The 16688-nt window shown below is 51.0% G+C and overlaps 4 protein-coding genes across 4 annotated transcripts; 2 read left to right on the forward strand and 2 right to left on the reverse strand.

The window, feature by feature from the left end:
* Nucleotides 1-831: 831 nt before the first annotated feature.
* On the forward strand, nt 832-3379 carry CGCA056_v012484 (uncharacterized protein; the record flags this gene model as incomplete). The annotated part of the gene is made up of 3 exons (XM_037327728.1): nt 832-1474; nt 1536-3316; nt 3371-3379. 3 exons carry the CDS (start codon nt 832-834, stop codon nt 3377-3379), a joined length of 2433 nt encoding a protein of 810 aa, XP_037174133.1.
* Nucleotides 3380-5690: 2311 nt separating this feature from the next.
* On the reverse strand, nt 5691-7225 carry CGCA056_v012485 (uncharacterized protein; the record flags this gene model as incomplete). The annotated part of the gene is made up of 2 exons (XM_037327729.1): nt 5691-6560; nt 6617-7225. 2 exons carry the CDS (start codon nt 7223-7225, stop codon nt 5691-5693), a joined length of 1479 nt encoding a protein of 492 aa, XP_037174718.1.
* A 1532-nt stretch (nt 7226-8757) lies between these two features.
* Nucleotides 8758-9423, reverse strand: CGCA056_v012486 (uncharacterized protein; the record flags this gene model as incomplete). Its single annotated transcript, XM_037327730.1, has 1 exon — nt 8758-9423. The coding sequence occupies one exon, from the start codon at nt 9421-9423 to the stop codon at nt 8758-8760; it is 666 nt and encodes a 221-aa protein (XP_037174134.1).
* Nucleotides 9424-10176: 753 nt separating this feature from the next.
* CGCA056_v012487 (Secondary metabolism regulator LAE1) lies at nt 10177-11672 on the forward strand (the record flags this gene model as incomplete). The annotated part of the gene is made up of 9 exons (XM_037327731.1): nt 10177-10293; nt 10348-10380; nt 10437-10530; nt 10586-10627; nt 10681-10835; nt 10892-10929; nt 10992-11129; nt 11174-11593; nt 11642-11672. The coding sequence occupies 9 exons, from the start codon at nt 10177-10179 to the stop codon at nt 11670-11672; spliced, it is 1068 nt and encodes a 355-aa protein (XP_037174135.1).
* Between the last annotated feature and the right edge of the window lie 5016 nt (nt 11673-16688).

Genomic DNA, 16688 nt, shown 5'->3' on the forward strand with positions numbered 1-16688 from the left:
GTCCTCGGTTGATTTCTACTATTCGGCGCGGGAAAGGTACGAATCACATGGCTGAAAGATCACACGAGACGTCGAGTCTGCCTTATTGTTCTGGATCATACATATGAAAGCAAACGGTTAAGGGGAGGGGACATCCCCTTGGGCAATCAGCGTTCGGCTGCCACGGAAATCAAAAAACAGAAAGAGGTGTGAGAGCGGGATCATGTATAATAGCGACAGTGCTGGCCATAGGGGCATAGGTTGGGAGTTATCAGGAAGAGGAACCTCGGGTGTCGTGACCTCGGAGGCTCCATCTGCACACAATATATTGACGTTATCTGCACTACTCTGACTCGTTTCTGTGAGCTGCTCCTGAACTCGGGCCATCACGACTTGGTTGGTATGAAGACCTATGTAAGAGGGACTGCGGTATTCAGGCAACGGAACGACGGGAGAGACGAATGACCACGAGCGACGACTGTTTTCAATGACTTCACAGAGAATACACCATGACGCACTATCCGGAGCTTGTCAAGAGTAGCTCGAAGCCATGCTGCACTAGAGTCGTAGTCCAAGGATCCGGTTCCTGCAACGGACCAACACGCTGGCAACCATGTTGCTCCCCTTTCTCCCCCACCTTTTTTTGACGTTCATCCATGGCGATTGAGTCTTTCGGACTACAATACAAAGACGACACAACCGTGGGCTCCTTTTAGCGAAATCATCCTGAGTCTACATAGCCAAGTGGGAAACAGCATCATCAACCCAATTGTCCACTTTTATTTTCCCCCAGACTTTGACCTCACCTCTCTCAAACCAAAACCCGCAACTCAAACTCCACCAAGGACCCGAATGCTCGGGCGAACATACTTCTTCCGCGCAGACATCGACTTCCCCAAAGGCGGCGCCCCGTCGACGAAGCACTACACCAGAGAGCTCGCCGCGCGCCGCCCCGACGATCCGAGCCCGCGGCTCTGCGCGCGGTGCCAGGACTGGGACGTCCCCGAGTTCGCTGCGGGGCGCGGGGCCAAGGCGCATTACTACCTCCCGCTCGCGGCGGTCCTCCGGGCCGGGAGCGGATGTCTTGTTTGTGCCGCTTTCGGGGCGGCCGTGGAAGCGAGGAGGGCAAATGGGCAGTGTGAAGGGTGGTTGAGGGCGGCGTCGGTAGAGGAGGTGTATGTCGCTGTGCAGGGGCCGTTTTTCTTGGACTCGGGGTATAAGGTCGACCAGGAGAGGAGGCTGGCGGACGGGGATGTGAGGTTGTTTTTGGAGTTGACGGTTGGTCTTGTGAGGAACGGGGAAGGCGAGGTGCCGGTGCCGTTTGCTGTGACGCCACAGTTCCGGATGAAGTATTCTGCGGGAGGGGACGAGGTGCCGCGGCTGGTTGGGGTTGAGGAATGGGAGGTTGAGAGGTTCGAGATCGGGACGTTGAAGGGGTGGATCCAGCATTGTGAGAGGTGGCATGATGCTTGCGGTGCTGAGTATGCGTCTACATGTGAGTTGTTCCCTGACTTCGGGAGAGAGCTTGGATGGCTAGCTGATCATGGAGGGTATAGCTGAGTTGCCGCGCGGGTTTCGCGTGATTGATATGCGGGAGATGAGGATCCTGCAGCCGTTTGAGCCGGTGCGGTTCGTCGCGCTGAGCTACATGTGGGAAGCCAGCGAGGGCGCGGGACACGCGCAGCTTGTGAATGCCAACGCGGAGGATCTCGGGGCGGAAGGCAGCCTCTCGGCGGTCTCGCTGCCCCGGCTCATCACGGACACGATCTCGCTGTGCAGGGACCTCGGGGAGCGGTATCTGTGGGTGGACCGGCTGTGCATCGTGCAGGACGATGAGCGGTCGAAGCCGGACCAGATTGACGGCATGGATCGGATTTACAGGTCGGCCGCGTTCGCCATCATGGCCGCCTTGGACGACCGCACGGGGAAGGGGCTGCCGGGGTACATTGACGAGAGGAGGCCGGGGGCTTCGCTTTGGGGACCGCCGAGGAATCGTAACAGTCGTCGCGGGATCGATCCGAACGGCGTCCAGGCCATTGTCGATCCCTCGCTGTGGAACAGGCGTGGGTGGACGTTCCAGGAGAGATTGTTCACGAAGCGACGGTTGTTCATCACGGAGTATCAGGTCTTATTCGAGTGTTGTCGCGCGCAAGCGGCGGAGGAACTCACTTGGGGCCCGCGTTTGAAGGATGATCCGTATTACTCGCCCGTCGAAGAGGCCGGCCACGAGGATGATCATGATTGCGGCGATGGCGATGCAGATGCCGGCGTCAGTCACGATGATGAGAAACGAAAGAAGAACAAACACTCGTTCGGAACGGGGTTCTACTGCAAGCCGAGGTTCGGCAAGTCCACCACGATCCAACTCCAAGACCACATCACGCTGGCGGATTACTGCCTCTGGGTGGAAAACTACACGCCTCGCGAGCTCTCGCACGGCGGGGACGTCCTCAACGCCTTCGCCGGAGTCGGCAACGCGGTGAAGAAGGCCATGAAGACGGAGGTCATGTACGGGCTACCTGCGACGTGTCTGCCGCAGGCTTTGATGTGGAGTCACACGGGCAGGGCGGCGCGCCGCGAGGAGACGGCCTGGATCCCAAGCTGGAGTTGGGCGGGATGGGTTGGCAAAGCGGGATACAGGTGGATTCACGGGGAGGAGAAGCTCAACGACTCCAAGCTCGTCCGCGTCGTGACGCTGGTCGCGTTCCACTTCCAGGATCCGGGCCGCGGCCTGGGGAGGGTGGGCGTCAGGGAGCGATGGCTGGGCATGGAGATGCGCAAGATGAACATCATCAGCCCGGACAAGCTGCCCAAGCTGCAGCGGCGGATGAGCGGCGGCAGGATCAGCGTGTCGGAGGAGACGGACCGGATGTACGAGGAGATGTGGAACCGGTGTCCTCACAGCCCATGGGAAGCCCTCGCGCGCCCGGGGCTGGATCCCGCGGCTGTGGAGATTGCGAGCGACTTTCCCGGGTGCTTGGTGTTTAATACCACCGTCGCGTCGTTGCGGATTGGGCGTGATCACAGACGGTCGGGGACGAGGGCAGCGGGCGAGTTCGAGGACGCAGAGATTCTGGACGTGATGGGGCGGCAGGTTGGGTACCTTGACAAGATGGACCCGGAGTGGATTGCCGGGCGGAAAGGTAAAAGAGATCGCAGGAGAATGCTCGATTTCATCGTCATCAGCGCTGGGCTGCAGGAGGCTACCAGCGAGAGAGGCCAGTGGGCGTTTATCGAGGGGCAGTTTCATGAGTTGTGGCAGTTCAATGTCATGCTTGTTGAGCGGCTGCCGTACGAGCAGTTTGTCGCAAGGAGGGTCGGGGTTGGGTGTGTGAGGGTGAGTCGGTGGAGGGAGTGCAATCCGCGCTGGGAAACTGTGGTGCTATGTTAGATCATGTGAAAATAACATCCCATTGAGCGTTCAGATGCTCGGTGTGCTGTCGAGGTAAAATCCGCTGCGCTGACGATATTGGGCGCCTTGGACCGTTGACCTTGGTGATCGCGGCGCGAACCTCAGAACGGCGGATGCTGCCGTCTACTTGACGGCTTTCGAAGCAGCATCTCTGATCTGAGTGCTCAAGTTCTACCAACGTAGTCTGTCATAGGCACGAGACGAAGTTGGACTCGTGGGCTGAGGGAGGTGGATGGCAATTGCGAGTGTCGGGATTTCCTTCCTCAGACAGGGACGACACGGACTACGACGCCAGGGACGACAGACAGCAGCAGCAGGTACCACAGCATGTTCCAAATATTCGACAGATCAACTACAACGCGTACGTAGACCAACATCTCACTGAAGATAGATTGTACATAGTCACATCAGCATCTAGGTGTCAGATCTCTTCTTCATACCACTGCTCAAGGCAATGCGCACAATGAAAAGGTTGTCTTGCGACAGGCAAATATCAAAAATTGCACCCACGATGGCCCCGAAGGACAATCGAGAGAGGTCGACTCCGCGATGTGCAATGCAGGCCTCCCTCTCTGCCGCCCGGATTTCTTGATCCCCAGACAGCCAGATAAGGTAAGTATGAAGAAAAGAAAAGGAAGAAAAACAAGTTAAGGCGTGCGAGGAGGCCACATATTTATAGACTTCGTGAGGCCCCAGCTTCGGATATTGGATGCCTGGGGTGGCCTGACTTGGGGCCGAACCACCACGTGACGCGATCGGAACTTTGTTGCTCGGGGAATGGTGCTGAGCCAATTGGGGAAGAGAGGGTGGGTTCAAGTCGTTGCCCATTTCACTTCGAGAATTGCTGGGGCCTTATCGCCGATGGGCTTTCAGTTACTTCCACAAAAGGTTGGTTCCCTCTGACCTCTCGTGGAGATGAGTCAACCGCCACCATTGCGGGAGCTTTTGCCTCTTACCTTGAGGGGCTTGGATGATATTGAGTTGGAGTTGCTCAGAGATGATTGACTGGGCCAAACGCAACAGGTAACTAAGCACCCAACTCAGAGGCAAGTGGCTCAGTTTGCACATCCTTATTTCTATTTAATGATGGAATCAACCTTCATATTTTCTTTCTCTCATCGCCGTTGAAACGGTATTGTCTGGTACTGTCTTAACGAGACTTTTATGATTGTTCATTGCGGCGTCGCTCACGAGCAGCGTGGGCGAGACCGACTGGCACACCGTTGTCAGCTTCTGCAAAGTGGCGAGTAAAAGGAAGGAGGTACTGACCATTCATCGCACCATGAGGTCAATTCCTTGAGCTCTCCCGTCAAACCCCCAGCCCACTGGTCATGTAGCTCAAATGCGCGGTGCAGGTTCTTGTCAAACTTGTCATTCTTTCCGAGGTAGCGTTTCAGCTTGCGCAGCTTTTCCCATTGTTCGCGTGCCAGTGCAACATTTCGCGCGTCTCATTCATAACCTTTATAACTCGATCAACAATATTCTCTGCCGCTGTAGCCACAGGATCATTTGAACGGACTAGCCGGTATAACCATTTGGTGTTAGCTGAGATGACTTCGGTAATCATTTTATCGATATCGACGACGATAGCGTCAACGGCTTGTTCGGATAGTTGAGACAGGGGCGGTGGTGAATATCAGTGTGCCTGCAGTAAGGATAAGGAGTCGTGATAATGATTTGTTCTAAAATAAGGCAGAAAGATACTGGTCTTCCCTCTTCAGTAAAACAAGGGGTAAGAGTTAGTAAGAGAAGCTGAAATTGACAGAGGTTTGGGCTAGGAAGAATGGAATGTAGTTCTTAGCAATAGTGTTAAAGTTGAAGAGAGTCAAAAATTCAAGATCCACGAATCGCTATAATCGTACTGTCCGCGCAACTTTGGTTCAGCGGAGCAAGTAGGACCAGTAGTAATACTAACTTTGATCTGAAATACCTGCCATCCAGGCTGCGAAAAAAAGATGGCCAGAGAAGAAGAAGGGAAAAAAGGAGGCTTCCATTATAGCCTAGAAGTCACAACTACGAACTCTATTTACACCCAGGCAACCCGGATTAGGTTTATCGTTAGCTTCCATGAAATAACTGTAAACTCAGACTCATTTCATATTAATAGCAATCGTTATTAACATTGTATTTTCTGGTTGATCATTGAAAAAGTTACATTAGCCGTATTTGCCTGTCAATCTGATAATTAGGCATTATGGGCTACTCATCAGGGACAACTCCATTACGAAACTGTTTCCATCAAACGATCGTGTGATTTACGACATAAAACATCCCGTTTTCTGATATATGAGGATTCCACCTAAACGGCAATGAGTCCGCTCTCAATAGCATCCACTAGACCAGTCTCAATTTTTGGAATGAGTCCCTCCCCCTCTGCCGGAATTTCCGGAATGTTGACGGGATCAGCCGGGGGCTCAATGACCGGAGGTTCGATGACTGGGTCGCCGCCAGCCGGTTCGTTGTTCACGTCAGGCCCAGGGCCTCCCTCCGCAGGGTCGACAGGTTCTCCTTCGACAGGCTCACCATTCTCGACAGGCTCAGATGACGATAGTTCGGTTTCTGCACCCGTCGGCTCAGGAGCACTGCCTCGAAATTTCTGAATCGAGTTGCTGACGCCCCTGAAGAGAGCTTTGAGGCTTCTCCAAAGAAGAGGCAGCCCCTTCTTGAGGAGCTCAATAACTGCCTCGCCCATCTTCATTTGCATGTACATGTTCATGGCTTGAGACCCGAGCGACGCTAGAGCAGCCCAGCCGTTCATGTCTTGAACTGCCGTCTGCGGAGTTCCTGGGGAGGCCGATGCTGATCCGCTACCGGCGGTATTGTTGGGACTCGGGGCACTTTGCCCATTAACGTACCCGTACCAGTTGTAGGCTGCTGGCTGCGGATCGCTCTTCGCCCAGTAATGACCTGCAAATTGATCACCGGTAAAGGGCGCATCAGAGGCAGCAACGGTGGCATCTCTCATCTTATGAATAGCGTTCGATTGATTTCCGGCATCGAAGGTCCACTCTAGCATGTCGTTGTTGAAGGTTGGTTGATTGATGGTGGTGCCGTTCACAGTGACGTTTCCACTCGCATCGATTGTCACCAAGTTGGTGCTCTGCTGGAGATTGGTCACAGAGCCCTGCTTTGTCTGGTCTACGGTGTAAATCTTGTATGTGCCAGCCCACTGCGGCAAGGTCGAGGCTTCAGTTGGTCCCTGGCTGGACGAGACAGCACTTGCACTTGCAGTGGGTTCTGAGAATTTCCCCATGCGACCCCAGATATTGGCATCGCTAGGTTGATGGCGGCCTTGAGCCCAAAAAAAACTTGGAACTGAGGACCGATGTATGGATTTGCGATTCCAGCGCTGGTATCGTCTTGGCCCTGAGTTGTTCGGAGATTGGGAGAAGTTGGATCACTTTGCGGGTTGAGATCGACCATGCTGGCGAAGGTGATCTGGCCGTTACTGGTGTTGGTGCTGTCCGTCCATGCGAGGGTGAAATTATTGAATGTGTAATTGTTTATCTGAGTCCCCAAAACTGTGACAACCCCGGCTTGGATGACAACTCTGGGGCCGGTGGAACCCTCGTCGACGAATTGGGTGTTGTAGTCGCCCTGCCAAAAAGACAGGTCGTTGGCGGAAACGCTTGCCAAAGCGGCATTCACATCAGCTAGATTGGTATCATAGCCTTGACTTTGGATGAATTTCGTCACATCATCCGAGCTTGGAGGTGCGTCGTCGGAGCTGGACACGAACTCGTTCGTGTAGGCTTGATAAAGCGTTTCGTTGCTTCGCAAGGCGTGGACGAAGCTCGTAGCCACTGGGGTTGCGGTACCGGCAGTTGAAGACATCCTTTCAAAAGTCGACTTATGTTTATGTGACAAATGTTTGCGATGGATAATGGAGTGTTGTTGATGAAGAGCTTGGGGAGAACAGACATGTTGGGCGCGACTTCATGCCCATCTTCATAGATCTGTCCCCCTCCATGCATGATTTCCGACACGGGCAACGTCGCATGGACTATGTTACCACCAGAAAGATCCCCATGAAGTCCAAGATCTGTCAAATTTCCATATGAAGCGTATCTGATTGCCGCCAGACTAGAGAGTTTGCAGTCTCACTTTCTTACTGCTTGTCTCGGTGACGGTGTGGGGCATCGCGTCACATAACGCATTCAGCCTTAGCAAGCACCAGTCTAATGAGAACTAACAGGGATTCCAAACGCCAAATTTTACTTGAACCGCATAAGGCTGGCATAAATAACTGATATTCTAACACAACTCGCCCCTGCAAGGAGTGTGCTCTGCGACCCCCTAGTTGAGGAGCTTCCAGGCGCAGCCACACCAGACCCAGCTGATTGTGATCGTACGACGACGCACCGAATACGGACAGTCAAGCAGCAAACAGGCTTCAGCCATGAGAGCATTCTGTGATCGGGAGGGAGCTGAAAGCCCACGAGACCAGTGAACACAGTTACGCATGCAGATTCAGCTGCAAAATACGACACATTTGTTCTCGACAAACGGTAGCAAGGTACACGCGTACACGTTGCGCCATTCAGTCTAGGAGATGGCACACCGCGGCAATTGAACCTCACTTGGTACTTTGTTTGGACCTAGAAGATGTTCTGATGCCTACATGTACCTACGTTGTAGTACGGGGTACTCGCCTATGATCTTCCAAGGTGCTTCGGTTCTTACGAGTCCGGGTAAAATATTACGGAAACAGAATTAACATCACACGAAGTACGTGACGGACGGCGCTTGATCGGGCATTGCGCCCAAGTATAGAACAAACTTATGGAAGAAGCGGCGCCCCAGGAAGTGTGATTGGAAACAGAGACCTGGGGCGGTCGTAGCTTGCCGCTCATCACTCATATCAACAGAAGCAAGCATCTGCAGCTGTATTCATCTTCATTCCACAAGCATACTGGTGGATGAATTACCTCTAGTAGTTGTCCAATTTGTTCACTGATGCGTTTTGCAATCACTGTTCGTTTTGAAAGCTTACATAGGGGATCAAAAGCTGAAGACATCTGATTCAAAAATAGCGAATATCTGCCATTAGAATGAATATTTAGGAAGTGCCCCGGATGTTTCTATCAGGAGATTGCTTACAGATTGTATGAAGGATCTAAACCGAATGGCCCTCATCCCCTTCGTTGAATTGTGCAGCTGAAAGACGTCTTGTCACACCCAAGGTATGAATCACAGCCGAAAATGGTATGTGGTCAGAAATCACAGCCCAGAACTCTGTTTGCATTCAGATCGTTCGGGTCAGGTACCTCATCATCCTCCCCGAAATGAGTGTACCAGGACAGAAAGTCCGGGATGGTCTCAAATATGTGCTCACCATCAACGGCTGTGCACAAAATGTACCTCCACTACCAAGCATCCTCGTCACATTGGCGGCAGTGCAGGATGCTGAAGTTGGCATCAGGTCCGGTTCCCGGCGTCCAGCCTCCCGCAATCTGCCAGGAGCTGCCGAGGCCCTCACACTCATCCAGTTCCTCGGGCGTCATGACTGTTGAGGCATACGAGCTCAGGTACCGTCTACACCCCCACCAGAAAGCTGGCTGAGTTGTGTTGCGCCAGAAAGGTATGCCGTAACCGAGGACGCCGTCGACCAGCCCGGCCAGAATACGAAAATCTTCTGGGATAGAGATCGTCTCCCGTACGTTCTCTCTTGATTTCAGCTTGATATTCTCCTCGATTTCGTCAAGGTACTCGCGTCGCTTAGCCTCGCGTTCCTCGTGACTGCCCTCGTGCATTACGTAGGTGCCATCGGCGCCGATCTTTGGGGCGAGCTCGTCGTAACGTGTTAGAACCTCATTTGGCTCTGAAACACCAAAATCTGCAAGAGTTGTATCGAGAAGGGAGTCCAAAGCTTCCAGACGGAGCTGGTTGAGATCTTCGTCGTCTTCCAGCTCATCAGGTTTGGCTGTGGCGATGAAGGGTACGTAAACCTCGAGAACGCGGCAGTTTTGTTCTGCGATGAACGATCGGTAGGCTGCAAGCGAGGCCGCGATATCTTCTTGAGATGAAGGCATGTTGTGAGGTGGATTAACGCCGATACCTCGTCCAGAAAAGGAGTAAACTTTGATCGCGGTGATAGAGAACAAATTGGTCGGGCACGTATGATGTTTGGTAACAAAAGAGCTAATGTCGATAATTTAATGACCCCGCATCGGACGCTGGTGCCTGGAACTGATAATAGTCTTCCATCCTTGATGATAAGATCTCGGGCTTCATGCTTGCTGAGGTCGACAACGCGAGTTGCCTGGTCCTGTTAGGCTGTCTTCCACTAACGCCGCACTTTACTACTCCAAATTTTACAATGAAGCAGAAGTTGCTGATTATCGCTTCAAGTTGATCGTATTTTCTATCTTTTCTGTGTTGCCTCAGGCTTGCTTCTGATTGCTTGAAACGAAATTGCGAACCAACAGGAAACCAACGAGAGTCGTCTCATAGCCGCCAGATGGGCCCTTGCCGCTGTGCTGCATCGCAACTGCATGATTTTGCGAGTGGCTCGCTACCAAAGGTAAAAGAATGCGGGTTTCTGCAAGTGAATTGCAACAGATATGCATGGTGTCTTCAGCCGAGAAGAGGGGAACCTGGAACCAACAAGGCCGAGTCGCCCACTGCAGCCACATCGCCGGACGGCAGAATGAGTTATGATCTGACTTATATACGCCCGAAAGAATTCTTGTTCGCTTCAAAATCAAGACCCCTTAGTTTCTTTTCTCTCTTCACCAACCGCTGTCGAAGAGGTCTTGCCGAAAACCGTGCTGTCTTTCCCCACTATGTCTGACCAAAACACCAAAGCCAGAGCTGGGCTCAGCGATGACGCTCTTAACCCAAAAGATCGACCAGCTCACGCTATCAGTAACGATAGCAACGGTGTGCTTGCTGCCGATGAGGTCAAAAATCACATGCTATTGAAATATACAATTGCTGACTCGCTTGACGGTTAGGTCGCGGTTGACGATGTCTCTTCAATCAGCGGAGTAAGCGATAATCTCACATATCATGAAAGTACGACGTTGAAACATCTGTATCACAGGGAACCTTCGCCTCTTCAACGACAAGCGTGACTGGCTCCATTCTCGAGTACCGACAAGAGAATGGACGAACGTATCATGCGTACAAGGAAGGAAGTAAGTCTGTGTATGTCATCAGCTACAAGAACGAGGTCTGACCTACCGAATTCAGAGTACATGGCGCCAAATGACATCAAAGAGATCGATAGACTTGGTAAGAGCCCATAACATTGCACAATTGAAGCGTTTGGAGCTAAAAGATGGAAGACTTGCAGCATAACCTGTTCATTCGCACCTTTGACGACCGACTTGGAACTGCACCGCCCAGCCAGTCAGGCTCTAAGGTTGGGCGTGGACTGGATGTTGGCACAGGTTCGGGCTCCTGGGCCATAGACTTCAGTGATGAGCATCCTGAGGCTGAGGTTGCTGGATACCCGATACCTCCTTCTCTGTGATGCGGAGTAATGACTTTTCACAGGTTGTCGGCATTGATCTGTCTGCCGTTGAAACCACATTGTATGAGATCCCCTGAGAAACTTCTCCTGAGTTTCATTCCCAAATATTGACCCTTGTTCTAGCGTACCGCCAAACGTGACTTTCATAGTCGACGACATCGAAGAGCCGTGGACCTTTTCGCAGCAGTTCGATTACATTCATAGTCGAACCATGACCGGAAGTATCTCTGACTGGAAGAGATACGTCCAGAGATGCTACAAGTAAGTCACATACCTCGGCCAATACGCCACGCTAACAACACAAGCAACTTGAACCCCGGCGGCTACTTGGAGCTCAACGACATTGATGCCGTACCCGTCTCAGACGACGGGACCTTGACTCAAGACAGCGCGATTTTGAAGTGCGCAGACCTCTGCCTGAAGGCGATGGTCATCTTCGGATCGCCTTTCCAGGAGTTTGGTCGTCTTGAAGGGGTCCTGAAGGAGGTCGGGTTCGCCGACGTGCAGGTTCATCGCTTTAAGTGGCCGGCTAATAGCTGGCCTAAAGATCGGAAGCATAAGGAGATTGGTGCCTGGAACTATGAGAATATTGCGCCCAACTTTGACGGGTTTATCATGGCTCCCCTGACACGAGCCCTCGGCTGGACGAAAGAGGACGTTGTCGCTCTTGCTGCGGAGGTCTGCAAGGAACTTGGAGACAAGGGCATCCACGCTTACTACAACATGTAAGTGGTATTGTTTCTTGAGGGAAACCTTGTTGCTAACTCGGGCAGTTGGTCCATCCACGGAAGAAAGCCTCTGTGAGCCACATGGGGTCGGTTGATGGCTGAAATCAGGATGTTAACCAGATCGCGGTCAACCGAGAGACCAAATGGTTAAGAGAAATGGATTTACTCATTCATGTCTGTTACGAAGTTTTCCCGATGTTTTCCTTCAATCGAAAAGTCATATGTGTCAGAACGAGGTGCCAAAAAGTGACATAGTGACTAACGAAGACCTATTTCCTCCTCGGTGGACCCTAAGGAAGGTACAAGGGGAGACGCAAACCTGAATTCTGTCATTCACGTCGAAGATCTACTCAGCAGAATGGAAAGCTATTCCATCACTGATATAGCTGTCATTTCGACAAGTTGCAGTCCTTGTAGACTCTATCCGACTGCAAAGCAAACCTCCAATCCAGAAACAAAGCCATCCTACAATTAAAGGCAACCTCTCCAGAGCGGTTGCAACTATCTCTCACACCGGAATGCTTTGCTAACCTCAGTTCTCACACCTGACTTTAAATCCAAACCTCATCCGTCCATGTCGTCCTACACCACAACGCCATGTCTCACCTCAGCTCCAAGCAACCAATCCCCATTTGCTCACACCTCACGATCTTTCCGCCATAATTTCAAAGCATCCCCTTTTTCCAACAACAAGCGGGCGATTGGTTTAGTGGTATAACGATCCCTTCGCATGGGATAGGTCCTAGGTTCGATTCCTAGATTGTCCATTCTTTTGCCCCTCGTGACGGGCGTTTTTGCTAACGTGCTCCCTGAGAACGCCACAACTCCGTTCTCGACTTCCGACAGGACCAGACCTCCCCGAATGCCCATTCCGGAACATTCCTGTGCATTTAAACGCGATCAAAGCATGTTCTTTCATCAAATGGGCGACTGGTTTAGTGGTATAACAACCCCTTCGCATGGGGTAGGTCCTATGTTCGATTCATAGATTGTCCACGTATTGCTTTTTGCTGTGTTTTACCCGTGTCTGTTGGCATATCGCTGTGAATGTCAACCATTTGAAGCGTCAAGGCACTTGCTATGATGCTTTTGTGACCCATGACGAATCGGGTTAACGAATCTCATGCGGCGACCAAGCCTCCTTACCTAAACTGCATTTGGGTTTAAACTAGGTAAAGCTACGTAGAGCACATGAACAGATAACAGATAACGATGAAGGACCTCCGAGTGCTATCCTCAACAGTTCTTATGCAGCGTCCCCAGCCATCATTCCTGTTCTCCATTCATTAGAATGAACGAACGACACACCACAAGCCTAAGGCTCGTGACGGTGACAGGTCTCCTGAGGACACGTACTCCATCAGAAACAATTACAGTAGTGAAGCAAGCTGCTAATGTTTTGAAAAGCCAAATTAGTTGCAAAAAACACGATGTTCCTGGCAAATAGCTTTCCAATATATACTCCTTCTAGAAGAGTCCCTAAAGATGCTCGGGCTACGTTGTCAAACAGGCGACTGGATTTTACTAAGGTAGAAAATTAGAAATCTCGATTGAGTTTGAGAAGCGCATGGATATTAGCTGCATAAGATCTGACAGCAAGCAGATTATGCCCCGGCGTCAACGCCATTCTCTCTACCTTCGATGAGGGGGCCTGTACACAAGGCGCAAGTCGGGACCAAGATCCGAGCTCATGTCCATCAGATTAGACTACCGCTTGAAGAAGGTTTGGAGAAGAACACGCTGAAGAGCATGACGGTGATACACAATAGAAAGAAAATGATATATATGAAGCAGTGTATAGCAGATTGTTTCATGAAAAGCGCCTGTGTCCTAATCCGAGAAAGGCTGAGACTCCTCTACAATCTTTCAGATGTGGTCTTTATCGACGATAAATAGAAAAGGATGAGAAACATGATAGACCACTATCACATTTCCATTAGTATGATGGTGTTTTAAACGCGTATAAAATACTGTTGAACTATGCTGGGGGTTACTTTCTTGAAAAGAAGGAAGCGGAGATGCGAGTCTGGTTTGAACATCTTTGTGTTTTAGGAACAAAATTTCTGGGGATGATGAGTGACAAATACAGATTGGAATACGTTATATGTGAGAATCTGTTATGAGAGCCATTAGGTATGCACTGATAAATACGCTGGAGACAAGACGGGTACTGACCGGCGAGTCCGAACGGCACCCTCAGAGCATAGTATCATGTACCCAGGGCAGAGACTTGCCGGCTCGTGGTCACTACTCACTTTACAAGTACCCAGCAGACCGCGATTAACGAGATTTCTTCTTCAGATGCGATTGCTGTTGCCGACTCCATAGACGAAGGCAATGCCTGGTTTTATATTACACCCAGCTCCCTAACGCAATTGGCACTCACGAGCAAGCCACGCTCACCTGAGCATATATAAGGCAGGACACCTCGTGGTTAAATCTCACTACAACGCACAATGCTCTGGCCGCGGTGTGCTAGAGAGATCGCTGATTTTCTCAATTGAAGTCGAATTAGGGCCAAAAGCCAGCGACGGTAAGTGAAGAAGGGAAAGGCTTGCTCTTTACTAAGGAGCTTCCAGAGCGCTGTTCATCTGGACTTCAAGGCGAATAAGCCACAAGAACCATCACAGGAAGACGGTATCGTTGCTTTTTACAGAATACCAAATCAATCGGGCAGACTCCACGCTTTCACCATACTCAGAAAGACTATCCTTCCAAGAAAGAAAAAAGGTCCGAAAATCCCGAGACTCAATTTGATGTCCTCTGATTAGCACCTGCAAATGGGCCTTATAACCGCTCATTGCACGGCAGCACGGCTAGCACGACTGACACCTGGCTGCTGTTCGTCCCGCGCAGTATATTCTCAGATACCCATCTCCCTTCGAACACGATTTAGGCACAGAATGAGCTCGTTCAAAGTCGTGGATCTTCTTCACGAATCACGATGGTAACTGGGATGTTTGCAGCGGCTGCAATCGCCAAATGCCACCCCTTGGTGAAACAGCAGCTTGCGCTACTGACCCTATGGGATAAGGACACATCGCCGTTCTCTGTCGTTCCTCCTCATGCATTCACCTCTGGAATAACTTCACACTACCACAGCATCCTGTCATATATCCCACTCAAGCTTCACGACCTCGGGAAACCCTTGCTGAATACAACGGGCTGCTGAAAGTTCTCTAGCAGCCTCTAGTGTACCGACCACTAGTCACAGATGTCATCATCACGGTTGATTGGGGATAAAAAGAGGGACAAATACAGGCGGACAACTCATGATCTATATTAGACAGCGTAACGCATGTTGTGTTTTCATTATGCGTGCCCCCAGACCATTAGCGTTCAACCCCTGGTATCTTCAAGGGCATCTATAAATGTCCACATCTCTATTCCTAGAAATGTTTTAACAGCAAAAAGAACGGAAGATTGACCTCTTCCTCTGATAGCGTCCTTAACAGCGGTATTGAAAGAGCCAGCCATACCAATCCACTCCAAAAATGAGATGAGTTGGAGGAATCACGACGCCCCCAATCACAACAGAGACACACCTCCATCCATCATGTTCTCTTGCGTATCCACCTGATGAATTTTCTACACTGCCACGCCATTATCGCCCATTCAATTGAGCCTTGATCCGCGTACTCGGGAGAATTCACTGAAAACAGTGGGCTGTTGATAATTATTGAGCAGCCGCCAGCGGCCTGGCAGAATCATCGGGATGAGGAAAAAAGCCAGGCCGAGACGATGACACCGTGATTTATATCCAAGAACATCCAGACCGAGTGCCCTCCGACATAGCCCCTAGCCCAGATCTCTTCGCCTTCTCGTAATAAACAATCCCGTTACATTCTTGTCTTCTCCGCTATCACAGACAGACAAATGTGTTCTTGTTCCATTTCTCGACACTGGTGATCAGAAACAGATGTCAGCTGGTCAACCCATGAAGGCAATCACCCAAGTTCAAATAGACAGAACACCATCCAACCCCATCTTCCTCCAATCCGTGGTCGTCCTCGTCTTCTGGCGCCTATCTCATCCGTAATACCACAATGTCAACGACGCCGGCCATATAAAACCGCACGTGAACCCACGATATCCCACCGCCTGTTGCTTGAGCCTGAGTCCTCGCACTAGCGAGATTATCGTTGCACTAGAGTGGGTGTGAACCGTTCTTGAGCAGCTCAAATTCTACCACTTTTACAAAATGGCAGTAATTGTGGAAGAAGAGGAGGGCAAACCAGACCAGTAACTTTTATTTTATACTCGAGAGCGTTGGGTATAGTGCTTCCTCAACACGCCCCCCCTCTTCCCTTTCATAACCCCAACATCCAAGGCTTCACTAGCAAACTGCGGATATATAACGCGAGGGATGTGGCGATGTTGTAGCTTTCTTCTACACACAAATCGTGCCCTTCTTGACATGTTTTCAAGTGAAGAAGAGCATACAACCAAGCGCTCAACGGTGCGAAACATCTGCCGAAGCCACGAACCCTACATCTTGACGGATCAACGCTCCCTATCCGCCTCTCGCGCTCATCGCCGTCTTTAGCTGCGTATCCCATCCGTAAACGCAAAAAGAAACCACGTCAGCCATTCTCTGCCGTCTGAATCCATCCATCTAAGCCGCAAGGCCCTACGCGGTCTCGATTGCCAGACCCTGCTTGTCGAGGTCAACGCGCAAGTCCTCATTTCTCATTTCAATAGACCAGGGACAAGACTGGCCGTCCACTAGCGAAGATGACCGCGAGACCATCATATCAGTTCCTACGCCTAAACCTTTTTGTGCTCAAGGAAACTTTTCGCTCTCTGAGATCACGATATGATACAAGAGACCAATGATTGCGTCGGTCCCAAAAGCAACGTACCAAACACCTCCCAATTTATCCAAACACAACGCCTCACAAGGCTCAACTATCCCTCAACGCAACCACAAGAACATCAGACTGACCCGCAAAGTATAAAAGACCAACCAGCGCCCATACTTGTCGCCCAACAACCAGCAACGAGCCGAAATCGTAGCGTTTGTAGCGCAAGAACTTGCCCGGTTCCAACGGACTCTCACGAAACTTTCTACACGTAAAAAGGATCAGGCATC

The sequence above is a fragment of the Colletotrichum aenigma genome (assembly GCF_013390185.1).
Source record: "Colletotrichum aenigma strain Cg56 chromosome Unknown KSG_Cg56_contig08, whole genome shotgun sequence".
In the NCBI taxonomy this organism is placed as follows: domain Eukaryota; kingdom Fungi; phylum Ascomycota; class Sordariomycetes; order Glomerellales; family Glomerellaceae; genus Colletotrichum; species Colletotrichum aenigma.